At 41.8% G+C, this 21,272-nt stretch overlaps 1 protein-coding gene across 1 annotated transcript; it reads left to right on the top strand.

Moving 5' to 3' along the window:
• The first annotated feature begins 31 nt into the window (after positions 1 to 31).
• On the top strand, positions 32 to 15,837 carry ALKBH1 (alkB homolog 1, histone H2A dioxygenase). Its single transcript, XM_067296877.1, has 6 exons — positions 32 to 169; positions 3,421 to 3,529; positions 8,052 to 8,214; positions 12,356 to 12,446; positions 13,624 to 13,817; positions 14,332 to 15,837. The coding sequence occupies exons 1-6, from the start codon at positions 32 to 34 to the stop codon at positions 14,753 to 14,755; spliced, it is 1,119 nt and encodes a 372-aa protein (XP_067152978.1). The 3' UTR covers positions 14,756 to 15,837.
• Positions 15,838 to 21,272: the final 5,435 nt, after the last annotated feature.

Raw genomic sequence — 21,272 nt, 5'->3', positions numbered from 1 at the left:
CCGCGCCGGGCCCGCGGCCCGCATGGCCAAAATGGCGGCGGGGGCGGCCGCCGCGGCCTTCACGCGGGAGGGCGGCGAGGACGCCTTCCGCCGGCTCTTTCGGTTCTACCGGCAGCGGGACGTGTCGGACTTGCGGGGTGTGGTGGACTTCTCCGCGCCGGGGGGGCAGGTAACGCTGTGCTGCCCCTCCCCGGCTCCCCGCGGGGTTGGGGACCGGCGCGGGGCAGCTGTGGCTTTCTCAGGAGCGTGGTGTGGAGGTGGCACGGGGGCTCCCGGCGGGGCTGGCGGGGGTCGCGGTCGTGCCGCCCCCTCTGAGCGCTCTCACCTTGTGTTGGCACGGTGCTTATTAACGCTGCCCTCGCTTATTCTCTTCAGCTCTTCGTCATATTTGACATCCAATCTCGAATTCCACTCAGTTACTTGCTATAAGGTACTGGTCTCTAGCGCTGATCCTCTTACGGGTCATTATAATATAAAAACACAAGTTGCATGAACAGACGTGAGCAGTTCATGAAAAGAATGAGACGCTGAAGGTCCAGTGTGCTTCTGCCCGCACAAACTAAAAACAAATGCACCCCAAAGTGCCACTGTTGCCCCAGAAGCCCTCAGGACCAGTGTACCATAATACGCCTAGCTAAACACCGACTGTTCGGGAACTGATTGATTCGTGGCTGAATGAAATAACCAGTTGAGAGAGGTAACATCTTGGCCATCCAGCTTGGACATGCTCCCTCATGCCTCTTGGACATTTTAGTCTCTGGTGCCTTTTGCCTTTAATGCAGTTGGTTCTGTATATATCTTACATCTTCACAAGAAATGCCAAGGACAATGCCAAAGCAGCTCTCAGGTTAAATTTGACTATACAAGTGCTTGATACCTGTGAGTGGAAAATCCTTTCTAGAGGAAGGATGACTGTGAGGGATGAAGTTGTGTTTAGATCTATTTCTGATGTTGCCACTATTAAAAAAAAAACAAAACAAAAAACCACTATTCTCAGATTTACCATTTTTGCTTGTGTTGATTCACAGCTATAAAATTTAATTAACTTTCTTCACTGCAATAAGGGATCTCCAAGGCTTCCGAACCATGCATTGCTTAAAGGAAGCAAAGGAACGCATGTACTGAAAATAACAATTTCAGTCCTGGAGCTGTCACCCTCGCTATTTCCTGGGCCCTACCAATACTTTTTGATTTGGTCCTGGAACACCTTGGTGTGCCAGATAGAGTTACGATAGACTTCTGCCAGTTTTAAAATGTGTGGCTAGAGTTCTTGCTGTCTTCCCTTCAGTAAAGTTTCTTTTCCTTTCTCTTCCTTCCATTTAATAAACATTTGGCTTAGCCATGAGGATAAAACTCCAACCACTGCAGTGGATTAGGGCCATGTAATGAGGAGCACATCTGAAAGTAGTATCCTTCACTGTTAGCAGTTTGCCAAGTCCTGAGTGACTGAGAGGCAATCCTTTAAACTCATCTTCTATTTTGTCACCTCACAAAAAGATAATATCTTCTGAAGTTTTGTCAAGCAGGGATTTTCTCTGTATGAGTGTATACAAATAAAGAGAGTAGAGAATATAGTTAAATGAAATCTTAGCTAATTTTTCATATTTCAAATGCTTAACTTTTTTTTTACCGTTCTATTAAACATACTTATTTTTCTATCTTTTCATAGTAGAATTAATATTGTTACCTGGACAGAAAACCTGACCCATATGAAATTGTTCAATGCTTTAGCATTAAACAAGGGAGTTGTTAACATTTCAGCTTTTCCTGAGCTTGCAGCAATCCTTTATCAAATAACATGAATTCCAATACTACAGCCCTTCTGGGAAATTCTAAGTACTTGAAAGCATCACAAGCATCTGTCCCCTCTCCCTGTCTTTCTTTTGTGCATGTTACCTTCTAAGATAAGTTGATAGCTTACGAGTGAAAGCATCTTTTATTCCCCTTTCCCTAGGGTTGAAACATGGGGCTTTTCCCTTTAAGTAGAGCTGCAGGCCAGCCAGATTGGCCCAGATACTATTCTTCCTTTGAGCTCTTCAGTGAAGTGAGACACACCCCAGCTGCCTTGCTATGAGGCTTATTTAACTGATGCAGCACGTGCAGCTCTTCAGCACAGAAACAGCTCTAGGTCTCCTGAAGCCCTGGCAGCAGGCAGTATGTAAGCAGTTTGAGAAGACAGAGGGGTGGCAAAGTCTCAGTCAAAGGAAGACTCCTCCTGGGGATGTTCTGCAGACAGGACTCTGACCTAATGGCTATTCAAGGCTGGTAGTCACAGCAAAGAGAATTGAAAAACTGGTAGAACTAGGCACATGCCAGAAACTGCTGCCCAGCACTGGTTTAGAGTCTTCTCACAAATTTCATGTATGTAATTTTAACCAGTTGCTCAGAAGATTTTAACTAGAGCTATACCAGGCTGCAGAGAGACTAACGTTTATATTTTGTTCACCACTGCAGAGTCTGAGTGCTTGCATTTAGGCCTTAATTTCATAGACATTTTAAATTGTCACAAACCAAGTCTTGCCTGCCTCTGCCTGCTTATTCCCACTATCCCTCTGCTGCTTTTCCCTTGTGCCAGCCTGTATGTTTGCACAGCTACGTGGGGAGATGAACTGGGGAACTAAGCCAGATCAAAACCAACCTGCTTCTCCCCTGCTCTCCCTAAGAAAGTTCCCAATTGTAAGGGAAGAAGGTGGCGGAAACATAATGGACAAGTTTGCTTCTTTCAGCAATAGTGTTGGCTTATTCCATCTTAAATTACGTGCTGTTGTGACCCGAGAGAGTATGTTGAGAAACAACCCAAATGTCTCCTGCTAACCCTAGAGCTGCTGACTCTGGTGTTGGGAACAGAAATGGCAGTGTGGTAGAACCTCAGAATTTGTAGGCTTTCTACATTACTTCTCATCAGACAACTTTGGTGAGCCACTTCATCACTGTATCTCAGTTTCTCCTGTAAATTACAGAAGAGAATAGTCATCTAACCTATGGGATCATGAGGAATAGCTAGTATTTGGAACACGCTTCAAAGGTATGAAGTGTTATGAGTGCTAAATATTATAGTCCCTGTAATGGAGATCAATAATACCAGAATGTTTTGTAACAATGAAGCTGTACTGTGGAAATGGACAAATAGTGCAGAATCTTTTCTCATTGCTATAAATTGTTCTTTATAAATGAAAGACATCTCTCATGATCCCTAAGTATTGTAAAAATGGTAGCCATCTTCTGATTCTTTTGTTGCATGCATACCAGCTCTGTTAGCAGCATGCTTTGTTCTGCTCATGGTTATTTAGATGGTAGTTCTGTGGTACTATTGACATTTTCACAAAACTCCCTGGTAGCATTCTTTCTTGTAGGTGCTATCTTCGAATGAGTGTTGTATTTCTTCCCTATTCTTTTACCAGATCTGTTTCCTTCTGCCAGGTGTTCAGATCACAGCTCAGTATTTCTTCAGTCAGTGATCAAGATGCCTACAGAGCAGGATTACAGCCAGTTAGCCAGTGGAAAGCTTATGGCCTGAATGGCTATCCAGGTAAGTACCTCTGATTTCAAGGAAAACACAGCCTTGTTGCTTCTGATTCAGGGGTCTTCCCCTCTTGTCCTCCTTAGCTTACCTGAAAAATCTATTTTGGTTTGCCTAAACATAATATAATGTTAGTGTAAGTGGAGGAGGACAAATGAGTCAACTTAAGGGTGAGATGCAGCAGGTAAGGTCAGAACAGAAGGACCAGTTGTTTCATGGTCTCTATCAACCAGACCTTCCCTTGTGAGAATGGATCCCTGTTGCCGTAGGCTTTGATTGAGATTTTGTATTTCTGTAGCATCCCTTTTTCTTCAAAATATGTTATGAACATTAAATAGATGACTGAAATGTAGTCATTTCAGGGCTGCAATGTGGCATTTACTCACTAGTGTAGAACAGTTAGTACAAAAAGTGAATAGGAACCCCTCGTCCTATTCAAGGTACAGAGTAATTTCATAAGGCAGGTTATTTCAAAAACTGAAATGCATATTAGGTTTTCAGTTTGCCTGACAGAATCATAGAAGGATTTTAGGTTGGAAGGGACCTCCAGAGGTCTCTAGTCTAACTCCCTGGTTAAAGCAGGGCCAACTTGAAAGTTAAATCAGGTTGCTCAGAGCTCTTTTTAAGTTGAGTTTTGGAAATCTCCAAGGATAGAGATTACCAACATCTCTTGGCACCTGTTCTAATGCTTGGCTACTCTCATTGTGATTTTTTTTTTTTCCTTTATATCTAATCAGAATTTCCCTTGTTGCAACTTGTGACTATTACTTGTCATCCTCTTGCTGTGCACCTCTAAGAATCTGGCTCCATCTTCTCTTTAATGCCCCTTTAAGTTGCTCTTCCTAATACAGCCCAACGTGCAGTCAGCCTTCATTGCCACAAGGGTGCACTACTGACTCATGCTCAACTTGTCCTCCAGGACCCCCTGATTCTTTGCTTTACAGCTGGTCCCTGGTCAGTCAGTCCTCAGCCCATACTGTTGCATGGGGTTATTCTTCCCAGGTGCAGGATTGTCGCTGTTGAACTTCATGAGGTTCTTTTTGGCCCATTCTTTCAGCTTGTCAAGGTGTCTTTCAGTGGCAGCTCTACCCTCCAGCATATACGCTGCTCCCCCTAGTTTGGTGTTATCTGTAAATGTGATGAGGGTGAATGTCCCATTGTCCAAGCTGTTGATGAAGATGTTAAAACAGTTATCAGTATTGGCCCCAATATCAACCTGAGAGATGTCACTCAAAACCAGCCACTGGTTAGACTTCGAACCATCAGTGGCTACCCTTTGAGCTTGGAGCCAGCTTTGAGCTAGAGCCAGCCAGTTTTTGCTCACCCTTTTATTCTACCCATACAATCCATAAGTTCCCAGTCTGGCTCCAGTGATGCTACAGGAGACCAAGCTGAAGCCTTTGCTAAAGTCAAGATAAATAGAATCCCCTGCTCTCCCCTTGTCTGCAGAACCAGACATCTCACCATAGCAGGCAGTAAGCTAGACACAGTTTGCCTTCAGTAAATCCATGCTGACTGTTCCCAGTCGCTTTGTGCCTGGAAAGGTCTTCCATGAAGATTTGCTCCATAATCTTACTAGGGATTTTGGTAAGATTGACAAGCTTGTAGTTCCCCAGATCCTCCTTATTTCAGCAATAAAAAGGGATTTTTGATTGTTTGATTTTACTTTTCCTCATGTTTCTTTTGATTCATCATGACTGCAATGCCTGTGTGTGTTACTGTGAAGCCAGCCTGCCATTTCCAGATTTGAGGCAGCCACACTAACCACTTGACTTGGACAACTTACAGGGAATTGAATAACTTCAGGAGAAAGGCCTTTGCCTCTTCTAGCCTCTTAATTTTTGTTTCACTTGCTTATCACAAATAGTCCTTGTTTGCTCTTACTTGTCATTTTATGTCTGTCTATATGCCTTTCCCAGCAATTAGATGTGGGAGATCACAGATGTTCCACTGACCTGCATCTTTTTGTCTGCTTTGACAAAGAAAACCTTTCACTAAAATGAAATGCAAATACATTAACAAATCCTCAGTCCTGTTTACAACTGAGTCCTGTGAGGGACAAGAATAACAATTTATCCTTTTCCAGCAGCCTTTTTCTGGGCACTTTAAGATGTTCAAGTAAAAGCCCTCTAAAGTAAGTTAGAATTGTCTTTAGTTTGTTTATGGGCGAATGGAAGTGAGATCACCTTTTGCTGGCCCTGCAGTGAGCACAGTGAAACATAAGATTAAGGAAACCGGGTGAGTTTCTGTTGCAGTGTCCTGTGTTCTGACAGAAGTGGGTGATGCTGACTTTGGGGCTTTGTGATTTCCACAAATAGGTTTTATGAGTGGGTTGTTCTTGTTGCTAGACATCTGCACGTCTTATCTTTTTTTTGACTGAGGCAGGAGATCATTTTCACAAGGGGTAAATTAATACTTAGTGTGCTGTAAGATTTTGCTGCAATATGACAATTGCATCTGCTTCTTCAAGGCTGATCCACAAAGAATTCCTCTTTTGCTCATTCCACTCAGACCAACTCTTTTAAGGCTAAGAAGTTCAATTGCCTTCAAAGCTTGCCTGTGGTGTTCTTTAGTCAGCTTAGAAAAATTGCTACAGAAATGTATTTCTTACTCTTCTCCCTCCCGTGTGTAACTAAGTCCCTGCCTTCTAGCACTATTAGCACTCTCAGGAACTATTACAGTCTTGACTGCTAGTCAACTCGCTAGCTAGTGTAGCTCACTAGTATAGCTCACTAGTGTAGTGTAGGCTTTTTTGCCTTTCTTGACATCAGAAGCATAGAGGGGACCTGCTTCTTAGTTGCTCACCCTTTTGTAAATCTATACTATATCTGTTTTCCTAGGAGTAAGCATTGAAAAATGAGTGAAGTGAGCATATTCTAAGCTTCTGATATGAGAGTCATAAGACTTGGATTCCTGTTCTCATTTCTGGGTGTAACTAGCCCTCTGGGCTTCAGTTTCTCCTTTAGTATCTGGAGATAATACATGTGTAGCACAGCATAATTCACGTATGTAGTAGAGTGCTTTGAGAACCCCACATGAAAAATTGTAGACAAGAAGGGCAATATTATTATTCTGTTCTATACAGAAGCCAAAAAAAAGTAAATGTAATGCTTTTGGCAAAGAAACTTCTTGTAACTAGACTTGTCAGAAGGCTGCCCATAGTCTGAAAGTGCAGGGGATTGAGTGAAGTGAATGACAGTATATTAATACATTGAAGGTTCTTTTTCTAACCAGTTAATTTAATCTTGTGAGGTCTGTGAGATGTGCTGGCAGGAAGCTTTTCCTGTGCTTTTATTACCGCTTTCATAAGGCCACAAGGTAAGTTTGCATCCTACTGAGACTCCTAGCTTTGCTTCTTGCTTTTTCATCTATTTTTATCTCTGTTTAACTTGGTATGCATGAAAAGTTCAAAAAGACAAAGTAAAGCAAAACCTTGAAACCCCCTTTTTCTTTGTTCCTCCTATACCCGTATCTCTTTTTGTATGTGAATTTTGTGTTGATGAGTCTACTGAATTGACAGTCCTTGAGAGAATGTCTTGATTCTCAGAGTAGGTAGAGCACAATCATTCATCAATACTGTCATCTGTAGCCTGGAAGGAAGCACCTCTGGGGTGCTGGAGAGAAAACTTCAGCAAAGAATCCCGTTAGTGCTTCTGGTTTTGACAGTTCTTATGTCAAGGACTCTTGTCCATTAAGGTATGAACCAAGTTAATCCAGTTCGTCTCTGCTCACTCTCTTATTTGGGCTGCTGCTTGTACCTGAGATGCCTGGCTAAGTGAATGTGCAGACTAGCCACGTGTTTGCTTTAGTTTGTTAAGTAACACTGACTATGAAGTATATCAACAAAGACTACAACAACAGGCAGTTTGGAATATAGTTTGACTTTCATCCCCTTTCATGTCTATTACCATACAAAAGTTTAAAGATGGATACAACCAGACTTATTTGGCATAAAGCAAACAAGAGAACAGTTAATATTAATGGAGACTTGTTGAGCCTGTGAACTGCTCTATGCAGTTCATGACCCTGAAGTAGCAATAAGAAGACTGAATGAGTTCAGAGGCAGCAGGAATGTTAGTTTGAAGTCTAGAGAAACTGGGCCAGAATTAGTTTAACTTTGCTAGGTTCAATGAATTATGCTGGAGCGTTTCAAAATCAAACTTTGTTACTCCAAAGCAGCTGGCTTTCCAAGTTCTTACCCCTTAATCTACCTGTAATCAATATGCCTTTCAGAAACGTTCTTTATTGTAACCTATTTAGACCAGCCTTGGCTGCCCTCCCTGCATTCTATCTTATATCCCCATTTGTTTGGACTGATAAAACAGTAGGTTTTAACCTATCTGTTCTGACCTGTTAATAGATTTGATCAGCTCACATGCAGAGTCAGTGGTTGTATGTCTAAGATGTTTTTTTCAGTACCTTCCCACCCCTATCCTTTGCTCTGTTTTTTAGAAAAACAGGGATATACGTAATCATGCTTTCTCCTCTTTCTTTTTTTTTCCCCCCCTCCACTGTTTTTCTCTGCGGTCAGGGTTTATTTTCATACCAAACCCTTTCCTTCCGGGCTGCCAGCGTCACTGGGTGAAACAGTGTCTCAAGCTGTACCCTCAGAAACCCAATGTCTGCAACCTGGACCTGCACATGGCTCCTGAGGAGACCACTGATCTGTGGGGGCAGAGCAAGGAGCAGCTGAGGTGAGTCCTGCCTCTCAGAATAACCTCTGATAGTCAAAATTAACAGAAGCAGACATGCTCAACTCTGAGAAGACCAAAGAAAAATCATCAGGAGAGGGAAGCTGAAAAAGATCGCGTACATGCTTGCTGTGTGCAGATGGTGTCTAACATGCCAAGTTAAAGGTAGATTTTCGCATAGCTCAATGTACATCCTTGTTAAGTCTCTTGTTCTCAGTCATAATGGGATTTTCTAGTAGCATGTTACTCCAAATCCATCAGTCAGATTTGTAGGGTAAAGTAGGCTCACAGGCTGATACCATGGTGGTCAGAAGCTCTCTAAGCTCAGCTACAAGCGGAATCATGAGGTCCCTCTAGACCTCAGTTTTTCTGAGGCAGAAAGGATCCTTTCCTAACACCCTGAATGTGTTAGCTTTTTCCAGTCAGCTGTTGGACCTGATGTCCTGTATTTGAAATGCTGTATATGTTCTTCCTAGCACTCCTCAGGCTAGTTAGTTTTTGTGTCTTATTTTCCAAAGTATTTCCTTGGAAGATTTTCTTTCATGGGTGGTCTTGTAGTACTCATTTTTATTCCTTTTTTCTCCCTTCACACTGACATGCCAGTACAGAATGCTTCTCTCCAGTACAGGAAAAGGGGTGCGGGAGGAAAGGCACTTCAGATAGACATCTTGTTTTTATCTACAGTATTAATGTGTCCTTTACAAACTGCACAAGTGGACGCTCTATGCCTCCCCTCTACACTTTCAGATAGAGGAGGAAACTGCTTTCTGCTCTGATCCGTTGTAGAGATTTATTGCATGAGCACATGATCAGAAGTGATGCATTATTACAGGTTAGTAACGTTCTGCTTGCCAGCTGGATTATAGTAACTGAATGTGCAAGTGGCTCTTGATGGTTCTTGGCTACCAAGTAAGGTGTATGTGCCTTACATCATCTTCATGATTACTGTAGCTCTGGTAAGAAGACAGAAGCTGAGTAAGCTATGATAACTTAGTACTTGTGATCACTATTTCTGTTTCCACAGAGCTAGTATCTGAATTTGACCTGTCCTTGTAACTGAGCATCATTGCCCATCCAGTCTGAAGTTGGTGATTACATGTACCATTTTAATGGCCATCCTGTTTACTGTGAAAGGAGAACCTGACCCACAGTTTCAAAGTTCTGTGGGGGACATGGCTGCCTTTTCTGTACCTAGGTGATCTGAAGGTACATGGAGAATTAAATGGAGAATTTGTCCAAGTTTTAAAGCCCTTTTATTCACAATTGGAGTCACCTATAAAAACAAACACAAGATACATGCTGTTTATTATTACCTTGTTGATTTCACTGCTCATTTTTTATAATGGCTCTTTCATTGGATGGAATGACCAGAGTTCCCCTACAACTTTCATCCTTCAGTCTATTAGTAGAAATCACATGCAGAGATTTTACTTAAAAAATACTCTTCACATCTGCAAGATATGGCATGGCAAAAGCAAGACTTTGACTTCTAAATATTTGCCCCTAAAAAAGAAGTGAGGCCCCTACTTGAGTTTTCCAGGCTTAGTCAGAATTAGTTACAGAAATTCAGAAGCCTCTCTTGTTTTTTAAATTTTGACTTTTACATTTGTGTTACCTCAAGCACAAAAGATTGTTCTTTGAAAGCTGGTCAGCATTGTGCCCTAGAGCTGAAAAAAAGTGGGGTACTGTTCCAGCTTGACAGGCCTTTCCCAGCAGCACTCCTGCATGTGCAGAGAATGATCACAACAGAGGTTAATTTGCAGCCAGCTCCAGTTCAGTTGAAAACAGTGTTTCAGAGAGTGATGACTGGCAGAAACATTGGCAATTTTATTAAGCGCTTGCCTGAGACTTCAAATAAGCAAACTGCTCTATGGGTGCTTTCCTTAGAGGAGAGGGGAGCAAACTAGCCAACTTGTATAATACTGGAGCCAGAGCTTTACAGAAAGGGGAGGAACAGAGTGCTTAACTAAGAAAAGGTCTAGAAGTAGACCTTCTAGGGTTGCACACAGCTTTAATATTTTCTAAAGCAATCAAGAAAATTCATAAATGTGCTTGGGTCATGGCATATCTCTTTGCAGGATGTAGGAATCACCAGCTAGGGAGAGTCCATGCAGCTCCCAGAGATGTATGCTGCGCTGTCTTCACAAAGTGGAGTTCAGGTGTTTTCTTAAGCACTGGGGACAACTAAAAGAACCAAAGAGGGTAGAGCATCCCTGTAAGGGATATATATCTCTATGTATAAGGAAAGGAGGGGAAATGTTTTGTAGATGCAATCACTTACAGGGGAATAAAGAAAAAAGGAAGCTTCAGAGCAAAGCCTCCCCTGCTATTCAGTCTTGCTCTCTTTCTAACATAGTTATACCAGAATTCCTCAAGGCTTTCTTAGAGGAGCACCTGCTTTTATAGCTCTAGGAACTCATTGTCTCCAGATATGTAACACTTACTTTCCTCTCCTTAGCAATCGCACATGAAATCACATGCAAAATTCTAAGATCTGGGAATAAGGAAATACTGAGTATGTAAGAGTTCCTGCTGTTGTGCAAACACTGTAGCATTGTAGTGAAAGAAGATGAAGGGCACTTTCAAAATGCAGGTGTTACAAAATGTTTAATTATGAACATTAAGTTTAGCAGTTGAAAGATATAGAGGAAAGAGTCATGGGCTCTCACTTTTCTAAATGCTGTATTACCTGCATGTAGGCTTCATAAATTGTTCAGAGCAGCACGTATTTGACAGTTACTGTGTTGCTGCTTTATGGTAATTGCAGTTGCCATTACTGCATGACAAATAAGGAACTGGAAAGATGACTTTCAATATTCTGTGCTATGAAAAATCACTACAGGTAAAGAAGCTGGCCTTTAACTCCTGTTCCTGGTTCAGCTTAGGAGCTGTTAATACTGGAGACCAGTATAGGTGAAGGGCAGAAGCAAGCTGTGTATCAAGGCAGAAATGCACATTAAATGCAGATGCTTGGTTGAGACTTGACCATGGCAGCACAAACATTATGCCTCCTGTTTTGTAAAATAGAGTATGTCTTACTGAATTAATGAGCCTATAAATGAGAGCCAACCGTCTAGTGCTACTATTTATCATGATGTTCTGGATACGTTTCCCTTTTCTTTCCTTCTTCACAATAATGTGATTTGGCTTGAGAAAAGAAGCTGAAATTGCTGGAATAAGTGGAATAGAAGATACACGTGTACCTTTTCATATTCATCACTAACATCACTAGCATGCTTCTGTCTGATTTACTATAATAACGCTTTTTGATGCAACTCTACAAAGACTTTTCTGTTGGCCATAGTAAGAGCCCATCCCCCAGGTATCTTCCTGGATCCTCCACCTTCAAGCAAGGAAGGTAAGTTGGCATATGGTTTTAGACCGCTGGGCCCCTCTGCATTAGGGTTGTCACTCAAGAACAACAGTTATTGTGACATGCATTATGATGCTCTTTCCTAAAATATGTAGTGTGAGCTTTTTGTCCTGTATGGCGGTCTGAATAGGAGACACCAGCAATCTAGACTTCTTGACATTACGAGATGTGTATGTTTGTAGCTAAAGCAGTCTTGTTCCTTACTGAGCATTGAGTCAATCTGTCCTAAACACTTCCCATAAAGGTACCAAGAAGTAGAACTAATGACCCTTTGCTTAGGAGAGTATTATGTAGCTTTAATTACTTCACCATTAGGCAAAGTTTTTCTTTTCTTCTTGACATATTCCATTTAATGCCTCAAACATATTTTTTTCCTTCTTTGTATTTGCACCTTTTAGATCTTCACAGATTCCATTCCTTTGCTTTCAGGTGCACAAATACTACATGCTTAATTGTTAACCTACTTTCTAAATCTGCACCAGTTCACTGTGATGTCTCCCTCTGATAACCTCTGTTAGGTACCATGTTGAAAATACAAGTTTTCAAACTGACAGCAGTGTGCAGTAGGCCCTACAGCCTGCACAAATTGTATGAACTGAATTTTCAAAGTCTTTGGAGGAAAAACCAAAGACACTGAAAATAAAAGTTTAGCATGGACAGTCTTAATAGGCTGTTGTATGGATGAGTGACTCATATTACTGTATTCTGCAGTACCAGAAAACCCTTCAGAAATTAGCATGAATCTCATTTCTTTCAATTTTGTTTTTGCAGAAGGAAAGGTTCTGGTAAAAAGGAGCCCAGAAGCTTATTGGAGAAGCTGCGCTGGGTGACCCTTGGTTACCATTATAATTGGGATACCAAGGTACTGAAATTAAATTCTTCACTATTTCTGTTTTTCCTGTAAGTACTCAGAATGTCAGAGGAGGATGTCATGGAATAAAGTGATAGTAAAATGCTTATGATCCTAAAAGACAGTCTTCAGGAAAGGCTGGAGCAAGCCATGCTTGTAAGAATGTTTTAATCTGTATGAGTTTATTGTGGAGGATTTAACAGCAGAAGTCCATTGTTGTGTTCTTTCCTTTGAAAGGTAAATGGTAGTATAGTCTTTGTTCTAGACCCATGACTCCATTTCAGGGTGACTGAGCATTTTTACCTTACCAAAAGGGATGGTCTCAAAAGCATCGTTAACTACTTGGGGTGGGGATAACCTTGAGTATTTGAAGACAGATACTTCTGAGAAACACTGCTTCTTGTTGGAGGGGTGAGAGAGAGCAGGAAGAGACTGCTGCTGAGGTGACTTTGAACTTAGCACCTGAAGTGGTATAGCACAGTCTCACCAACTAACAGCTATTTTGGAGCTCCCAAACATTGTGGAGACCAAAATGGACTTTTTCATCTGACCGAGTCAGATGGAGGCTGAGAGAAGAGGGCAGAGTGAGTATGCAGTCTATCAGTATGTTGCAGATACTTAACCAAATTAGCTTTCAGCCTTATCTTAACAGGATCAGCCTCTTACTGGATGGCCATAATAAAAACTTGGTTGCTCCCTTTCACTCCTCTCAGTCAAAATCACTCAGTGGAGAGAGAAGTAGGTTTGCAATTAATTCCTGTTTACCTCATCCTTCAAAGAAGGGACAAAGATGCTTGTTTCAGAGCTTTGTTGATGAGATACAGAACTCTACGTTGGCAGCTTGAAGTAGTGACAAAGTAGGTCCTGTATGACAGGTTTGTGGTAGACTGTATCAGGATGCTGGTCCTAATCTTAGTGACTTCAGGTTTGCCATCCAGCTGTAATGATTAAGTCCATGAATAACATCTGTATTAACTAGTCATGATTAACTCTGGCAGTCTCAGGACAGGTCCAGAATTAAAGATATGGGGAAAACTTGCTGTGGTTCTGCCTGTGGTGTAATCATTCTCCAAGCAAATATGTCCTTCTCTGTGACCATCAGCCAAACTTTTGAGTTTTCATTCAATGTGTTTCCAATTGTATTTGCTGTTCTGATATTCCAGCTTTTTTTCCCCTCTCCTTACTCCAGAAGTACTCAGCAAATCACCACACTCCTTTCCCCTTAGACCTTGCATTCTTGTCAGAACAAGTGGCTAGAGCATGTGGGTTCCGGGGTTTTCAAGCCCAAGCTGGGATCTTGAACTACTATCACTTTGATTCTTCACTGGGAATTCATGTGGATGAGTCTGAATTAGACCATTCTCAACCCCTTTTATCATTCAGGTGAGTCAGGGAAAGCACTTGAGTGTTGTGATGGGTTTGGTGGCGTTTTTTTGCATGGTTGCATATGGTTATAGGAAGTTGGTATGACTTAATTTGCAAATTAGATGTATAATCTTCACTCTCTGAAGACCTTGTATAGTAGGAAGCTGTAACTCAGGGGCATAGGTTTATTTGAAGACTGTTTGAATAGCAGTGGATGTAGCACTTCAATGGAAAAGCACTTTGCAGAGGTATAGTCCTGTTCTAAAAGAAGCAGAGTGGCAATTGGGTACTAACTGGCAAGGATGAAATACCTCAGCAAAGCTGCAAACCTGATAGGGAACCTGCTCATGCTAGGCCTGACTTAAACCAGGCCTGTTAGTCTGTTTTGCATGCTCTTTTGGTAAAGTTGTAACCAGGGGTCCATCTAGCTTTTTAAAATAAATTTAGCTGCTAATATTTTCCTATTGTACATATAATTGTTCACTACCTCAATTTATTTTCTCTTCTCTCTCTATCCTCTCACCATCTCTAGTTTTGGGCAATCATCCATATTTTTGCTCGGAGGCCTGAAGCGGGAGGAGGCCCCAACAGCAATGTTCATGCACAGTGGAGACATCATGGTGATGTCTGGCTTCAGCCGCCTGCTGTACCATGCTGTGCCCCGGGTCCTCCCCAACCCTGAAGGGACAGCTTTGCCTTCATGCCTGGACCAAGCACTTTCTTCAGACCTTCCTGTTGGTTCAGTCATTGAGCACAGCTCTGAGGAGGATTGGCAGGTCTGTGCCAAGTACTTGCAGTCTTCCCGCATTAATATGACTATCAGGCAGGTGCTGTCTGAGGGTCAGAAATTTCCAGAGGAATCGGGGTCAAATGCAAAGGGCCAAGCACCCTCTGAAGACAGTCACCACCAGGAGAACAGCAGAGTCAAGAGACACAAACCAAATAAAGACAGCTGAGACCGGGAGATCATGCTGACACAGACTGGACTGGTAACTTCCAGAGTTGGGAACTCATGTAACCATACTAGAAGCCACTTATCTGTATGGTGATAAAGGAACTTTGCAGAGTGCGTTCCTTGTTGCTGTAAGAAAGAGGTGGGAAAAAAACAGAATTTAAAAGGAAAAGAGGGATGATTTCAGGACTGGGACTCAGGAGATGAACTCTGTTGCAGTTCTATCATAAACGTTTTCTAAATTCAATTCGCATTAAAATACCTGTATGGCAGAGAATTTTAAGTTTGGTTCAGTGATGCTCAGATAGTATTTTGAAATCATTGGACAGAAAGTGCTAGCAAAAGATGCAATTGCTATGTATTAAAGAAAACTATGGGGCTTGTAAAGCTCAGTTGAAGTGTATTGATCATTTACAAGTACGAATGAAAACAGGCTGCCATGGGCATGAAACCTACTTCCAGCACTTCCAAGAGAATCACCTCTGCAGCAAAAAGTGGTTCAATGATCCAAAACTAACAGCTCCATTGTGCAACGCCTGCTATAAGCTTGCCGTAGTCCTGCCTTTTCCCTCTGCCTGCTTGTACCCCTTCAGCTGCTACAGAAACTGATTTTATTAGTGGGACTGGACTTTCTTACATACCTCAGATTTTAGAGGGAAAGGATTAGGGGTAAGATTTACTTAGACTATCTAGTAACTCCCAGTTGGGTGTCCTCCCAACAGCTACTATGTGATTGAGCCCTACATCCCCATTCTTTTGCAGCTGCCCCCATGCAGTGCCTGCAGAATATGGTCCTGCAGTCCCAGGCTGGCATCTTTAAGGAGCAGAATGGCTTACAAGTAGAAACAAAGAAATTGTAAATTAAGTACCTAAAAAAGAAATTAATCAGTGATTATCTCTATCACCCAAAAGATAAATATATTGAAACAAAGAAAAACACTAGCTTTTGTGCCCATTCTGTTTAAGACTCAGGCCTTCCTATCTGTTTTTTAATGCAGTTTTAATTGTTGGAGTGGAATACTCTGTCCCTGGGGTATTTTGTCACACTTTCCCAATGAATAAACTTAACTCTGTTTTTAAATTAAAGATCTCTATCAGTTTTGGGCTTGTTTTCTTTTTTCTTTTCTTTTGTACCTGTTAGTTATTTTGCTGTATTGTTAATGCTGCCGCATCCCTTGTGCTGTTCCCTCTAGGCTTCTTCTGGATCTGCTGCCTCTGCCATCTGCTAGCTCTGGAGGAGGAGCCCTGCATATATCTGCAGGGCGACTTTGCTGATGTGCTGTTCAGGGTTTGTTGGGCAGTTTCAGAAAGGTATTGCCTGCAGTATTGAATTCCAATTTAATATGTATCTGGTGTCTGTTCGTCATGGGGGAAGTGTGTCTGGTATGTTTGTTTCATAGCAGGTGAATACTTGTGTATATGTGTGCAATTAATTCCATATACAATAGTGCAGTGAGCTCCAGTAAATTTAATGACTAATCAGATGTGGGTTTTCATACCTCATTTCCATATTCTATGCCAGAAATCTCTCCTTTCTATGTTATAGGCCTGGTGTATTTACAGCTGAGCCCTGGGAGAGTGAATACTGTTGTGGAGAGATACTACAATGTGACTGGATCAGAAGGGAATGTTGACTGTTTGAGTAAGTCTAGAAAAGAGCAAAGCTCCCTAAGCAACACCTGAAAGGAGAGGGAGAATATCTGTTTTCCTAACCATTAGAAGGTAGACTTTCTATTCTCAGCTCAGAGAGTGCAGCAGAAATCTGCCTACTCACTCACCACTGAAGACTAGAGAAGACAGACATTCATGGAGATAGTTGATCATGAGCCAAATGCATCTGGTTCCTTCACAGCCTGCTGAGGTTTAAGTCCATCTTCTTCCTTTCTTAATGTCTTCACTTGCCTAGAAATATATGACAAATGCCAAGCAATTATTTATTCCAGGATTCAGTTGTTCCTGTGATTCAAGGACAAGAAACCATACTGTTTGTACCTGTGCAGTTTGAAATTGCAGTAAATGCTGCAGACTACTGATAGCAGTGGGGCCTGTGAAGGATCCAGTGGCTATTGAAGTCGTGTGCTTAGATGGTGGCTGAGCTGAGAATTTGCTGAGTTACTGACCTGCAATCAGGTTTGTTACCTAATGACATTTTGTGACTGAGGTACACCACTGATCTAATTCAGTACCAGACACCCAGAAAATGAGAAGTCTGTGACCCAGAAATGGGCATACCAGAAATGACTCAGGAAAAAAAAAATCATACATGTATGAAGAGAAACAAGTATAAGAAGGAAGAATTTCCTGGACTGCCAGTCTAACTGGAATATTGGTTCTGTGACCATATTAAAGGTGAAGAGTGGAGTACGAATGAGCAAACTGCAGGACTTCTGCAGGCTCAAGGAACTGTGCTCCAAGAACTTGATTTTGAAGAGGCAACAACAGCCTGGGAAGGAAGCAGGGGTGATAGGGTAGATCAAGTGATATACAGAATTCTACTAATTTTTCTTTGGGAAAGAATGATTGGGAACCATTGACCTAATCTAAACAGTTTTCAGGTTATGGTACTTGCACCTAATCTGTTTAGGTGTGCAGTGACACAAGAAGATTTTTCATAGTCCTGATCAAGTTTTTGTATCTATATGTACCACAAATATTTATTTGTGTTCATATAGGTGCATGCTGAGATAATCTCTGTAGATTTTAATTCCTCTAAAGGAGAAGTGCTGCCCAGAGGCCACAAATATAAAATTGCATCAGTGCCATAGGAAGCAGTCTTCTAGGATGCCCCACCATGTGCAGCTGAGGGGAGGGGAAGAGAAGGTCATCCAGGCAAACTTTGCAAGAAAATTAATGTAATCAGCTGATTCCAGGAAGATAATGATGTGTTTAATTCAAGGCCACCTGGAAATGAAGCATGTTGTTTACCGCATGTACTCTGTTCATTATGTGATGTATAGATACAACTAACTGTCCAACAGATTGTAAACAATTACTGAGTTTTATATAATCTAGAGTAAAGGGAAAATAAAATCTGTAGATAAATCAGAATCAAAACGCAGTGGGTTGAGTACTGGAGGCAGAAGAGGAAACTACCTGTGTAAACTCATGATTTTCTGTCCTCTTGAGAGGACTGTGCTGCAGAAGTTGTTACAAACTGGACTGCCAACTAGTGCCTAAGATGCCCCCTGCATTGCAACCAGGCAGTAACTTACTGGCAAGGCAGGCCCTAGAGTTGTGTCTACTGCCTGAATGGTTCTGTCTTTAGGTATTTTTCCATTCTTTGAGAGCTAGTTGATGTTTTTCCTCACTGTTCCACATCAGATTTCTACAGATATACTTAAGATGGACCTAAGCTCCTCTGCCTATGCTACACGCTCTGCTGAGCTACATGAAGAAGCTAGTAGGTAGGGAACACCTAGCTGGCTGCAGAGCCATCCCACTGCCATGGCTACAAGTCCAGGTTGAGGCTGGCTGCATCTTAGTTCAGAGTGCAGACAAGAACTTGGATCTGTCTTCATCTATTCATGTAAGCCATTCCCATTCTCCACATTGCACCTGAAGCTTGATAGATTTAACATGGAAAAGAGACTTGGTAACAAGACTTATGTCCCATTTAATTAGGATGTAAGATTAACTGAGCTATAATCCAGTGTCTTCTAAGTATGCTTTAGTTCTTGATGAGATCATGAAACTTGTCCAAGTCTGAACAAATTCCTCAAATGGTTAACAGAAGTACAAGGACTCCAGAAACTGATTCAGAAGAGTAAATCATTGGAGGCCTGACAAGACCCCTATATAAAATGAGGTTTATTAGAAGATCTCTATACAGGAAGAAGTTCTGATAGAAGAACAAAGGGGTAAAGACAAGAGTGAGGTATTGAAAATAATGCCCATTCTAGAATAAGGCTTTAGTTCACAGGTTTCTTGAGTTTCTGGACTAGTGACAGTCCTCCGTGTCTGCTGATGCCTCTGTACATCCTAATATCAAATCTGGTTGAAAACAGCCTGTAGCATGATGTTACAGGTCAGCTACAGATTCAGCATAAGAGGCACAAGATGTTGCTGACAGAAGTTTAGCATGGTCCAAAATATGTTCAGCTATTTCTATTTAGCAAATAATAGTGACAAATATCTTAATAAAACCATTTTTCCATATAAACACTGAATACTAAAAACATGCTCACATACACTCTAGTAGAGGTGAGGTGAAAGTTCCCACTGTGCAAGTTATAGCTTAGCTCATACAGGCTGTTTCCTTGCATCATCTTCTGATATCCGTAGTCAAAGCACCACAGAAATGATGATTGGAGAGGATATCTGGAGGTCTCTAATCCAAGAAGAGTTTGACTCTGTTATCTTTGTAACTCCCTTTCATATAGTTGTAGGCTCTGCAATTAGCTTCCTCCCCTCTTTAGTCTCCTCTGTACCACAGTAGAGAATGCCAGGTCTTTCAACATTTCCTCGTAGACCCTGGGCCCCTGACCCTTCTTCAGGATCTTTCCCAGTTTCAGGTGGTACGCCAATCTGTCAGCTAGTGCTGGCTTCTGTTACAAACAGGGTGCTAGCAACAAATGGGCCACTGAATCCTACTTCCTAAACCCACCAGATGCATTTAAACCCTTGATCCTAGGGCTTTTTATAGTGTTTTCTAAATTAATAAATAATATTTTCCTCCCATCTATTATCACAATAAAACAAAAGCAGTGGTTTTGTGAGCAGCAGGATCAATGAACCTTGGTTCCCTCAGGATTTATGTTCCTAAAACATTGTGCTCTCTCATTGAAGCTGTTCTTCCAACTGAGCATTTATAAATTTTTCTCCTATGTGCTCTCACCAGTGTTTAATACATGTGCGCTGCAGCCTTTTTCCTGAATTAGGCCATTTATAGAGTCCCTTTCATCTGACTGGCTATCTACTAAACCCACAGGACCTAAATTAGCTGTGAAACTTATGTTGCCTATCAGATCTAATTGAAATGGACCAACAGGCTTTAAAGTGACTGAATAGGAATGTGAGAACATGCAGCGTTACACACATGCACAAAACATGAGAACGTAATCCTTTTTTCCTTAGAAAACCAGGCTCAAAAGCCTACTTTTATGCCTTTAATGCAGATTTTGTCTGGAATTTTCTAGCAGGTTCTGTGCAGATTTTGTCTGGGCTTTTCTAGCAGGTCCTGCTCTGAGGTGTTTTGATCCTGGGGTCCCAGTGGAGAGAGGAACACTCTGGAATATCAGAGTAATTTTAGTCTAGTGAGTATCCTCCCCCTACACTTCCTGCTATTTTAAATGTATGACCATCCTAGGAGGATTTGAGCATGCACAGAAACTCCAAACAGGTTAATCTGCTAAATGCTTATCTCCCCAAGATGATAAGTAAGTGTCTGGAGGATGGCAGGGAGCCAGATCTGATTTTGATTCACATCCAGGGCTTGTGCTCAGATAGGTGTCACAGAAGGTAGCTGCCACTTCCACTGCCCAGGGGGATGAGGAGAGAGGGAGTAATGTCTGTAATGTCTGCAGCAGCTTTTCCTCTTTGCAGAAGAGATGCTTCTTCCTCTGGATAATACAGGTTATAACCCTGTGGAGGCATCTCTCATCTCATTTTCCTAGAGGAAGCCAGAGGGGACTATCCTCTCTCTGACATTGTCCTGTGTTGTTGCTGTTGAGTGTCCTCTTCCACAAAATGCCCGTGTGTAGTAGATGCTCTCCCATCTAATGTTTGGGAGTTCCCCCTTTCAGCCATTCCCTTTTTGTGTCTGTCATCATGTTCATTAGCACCAGTGTGAAATGAACTGAATGGCCTTAAGGCTGAGCCCTCCGTTACCGTCACTCAGCACTCATTTTCTTAACTCAGAGCTCAGTGCTGTTGGCTGAGCTGGAGGGGGGCCATTTGCCTGTGACTCAGCTTTTTTAACCTCTTTTCATGCACAGATCTCAAAGCATTTCCAAAAGGTAGGTCAGGACCATTACCCTTTGGAAAGCCAGGAGCAACGCCAATTTATATCAAAAGGTGGGGAAACTGAATTAGAGGTATGGTGAGGTAAAATGATGTTCCATGCTGTGGAACATTTTTGTTGAAACTACATATATAGAGTAAAAAGTCAGACTCAAAGACATACTGCTTCTTTATTCTCTGATGTTGGGAAGTCAGCATTTTACACTAGCTTTTAGCTTCCTTGTAGGTGAATTTAAAACTCTAATTCTGCATTTATTGAGGAAGGCCAGAAGAATCAATAAAGGCCTTGGCTTTCTGGAGCTGATCTTCTCACCAATCATTTCTGTCTCTGTTCTGTGCTAGGGGCTTAGATAAGAAGGTTTTGTTTTTGTTTTCTTTCTCCTTAATGGATAGGTTTCTTAATTAGGATGGGGAAAAAATGACTGCAATTTTGCTGTGGCAAATTAAAACTAAAATGAGGTAGCAAAGAGCAGGGTCTGGAGGGGAGGGGGGCAATCAGAGACAGCTATTGATTTTGAAATGATGGAGGAGCCAGAGAAGAGCACGTATAGCCTGAAAAGGAG

This window comes from Apteryx mantelli, chromosome 4 (genome assembly GCF_036417845.1).
Source record: "Apteryx mantelli isolate bAptMan1 chromosome 4, bAptMan1.hap1, whole genome shotgun sequence".
NCBI classification, from domain to species: domain Eukaryota; kingdom Metazoa; phylum Chordata; class Aves; order Apterygiformes; family Apterygidae; genus Apteryx; species Apteryx mantelli.
This window is presented reverse-complemented; position numbering and strand designations above follow the sequence as displayed.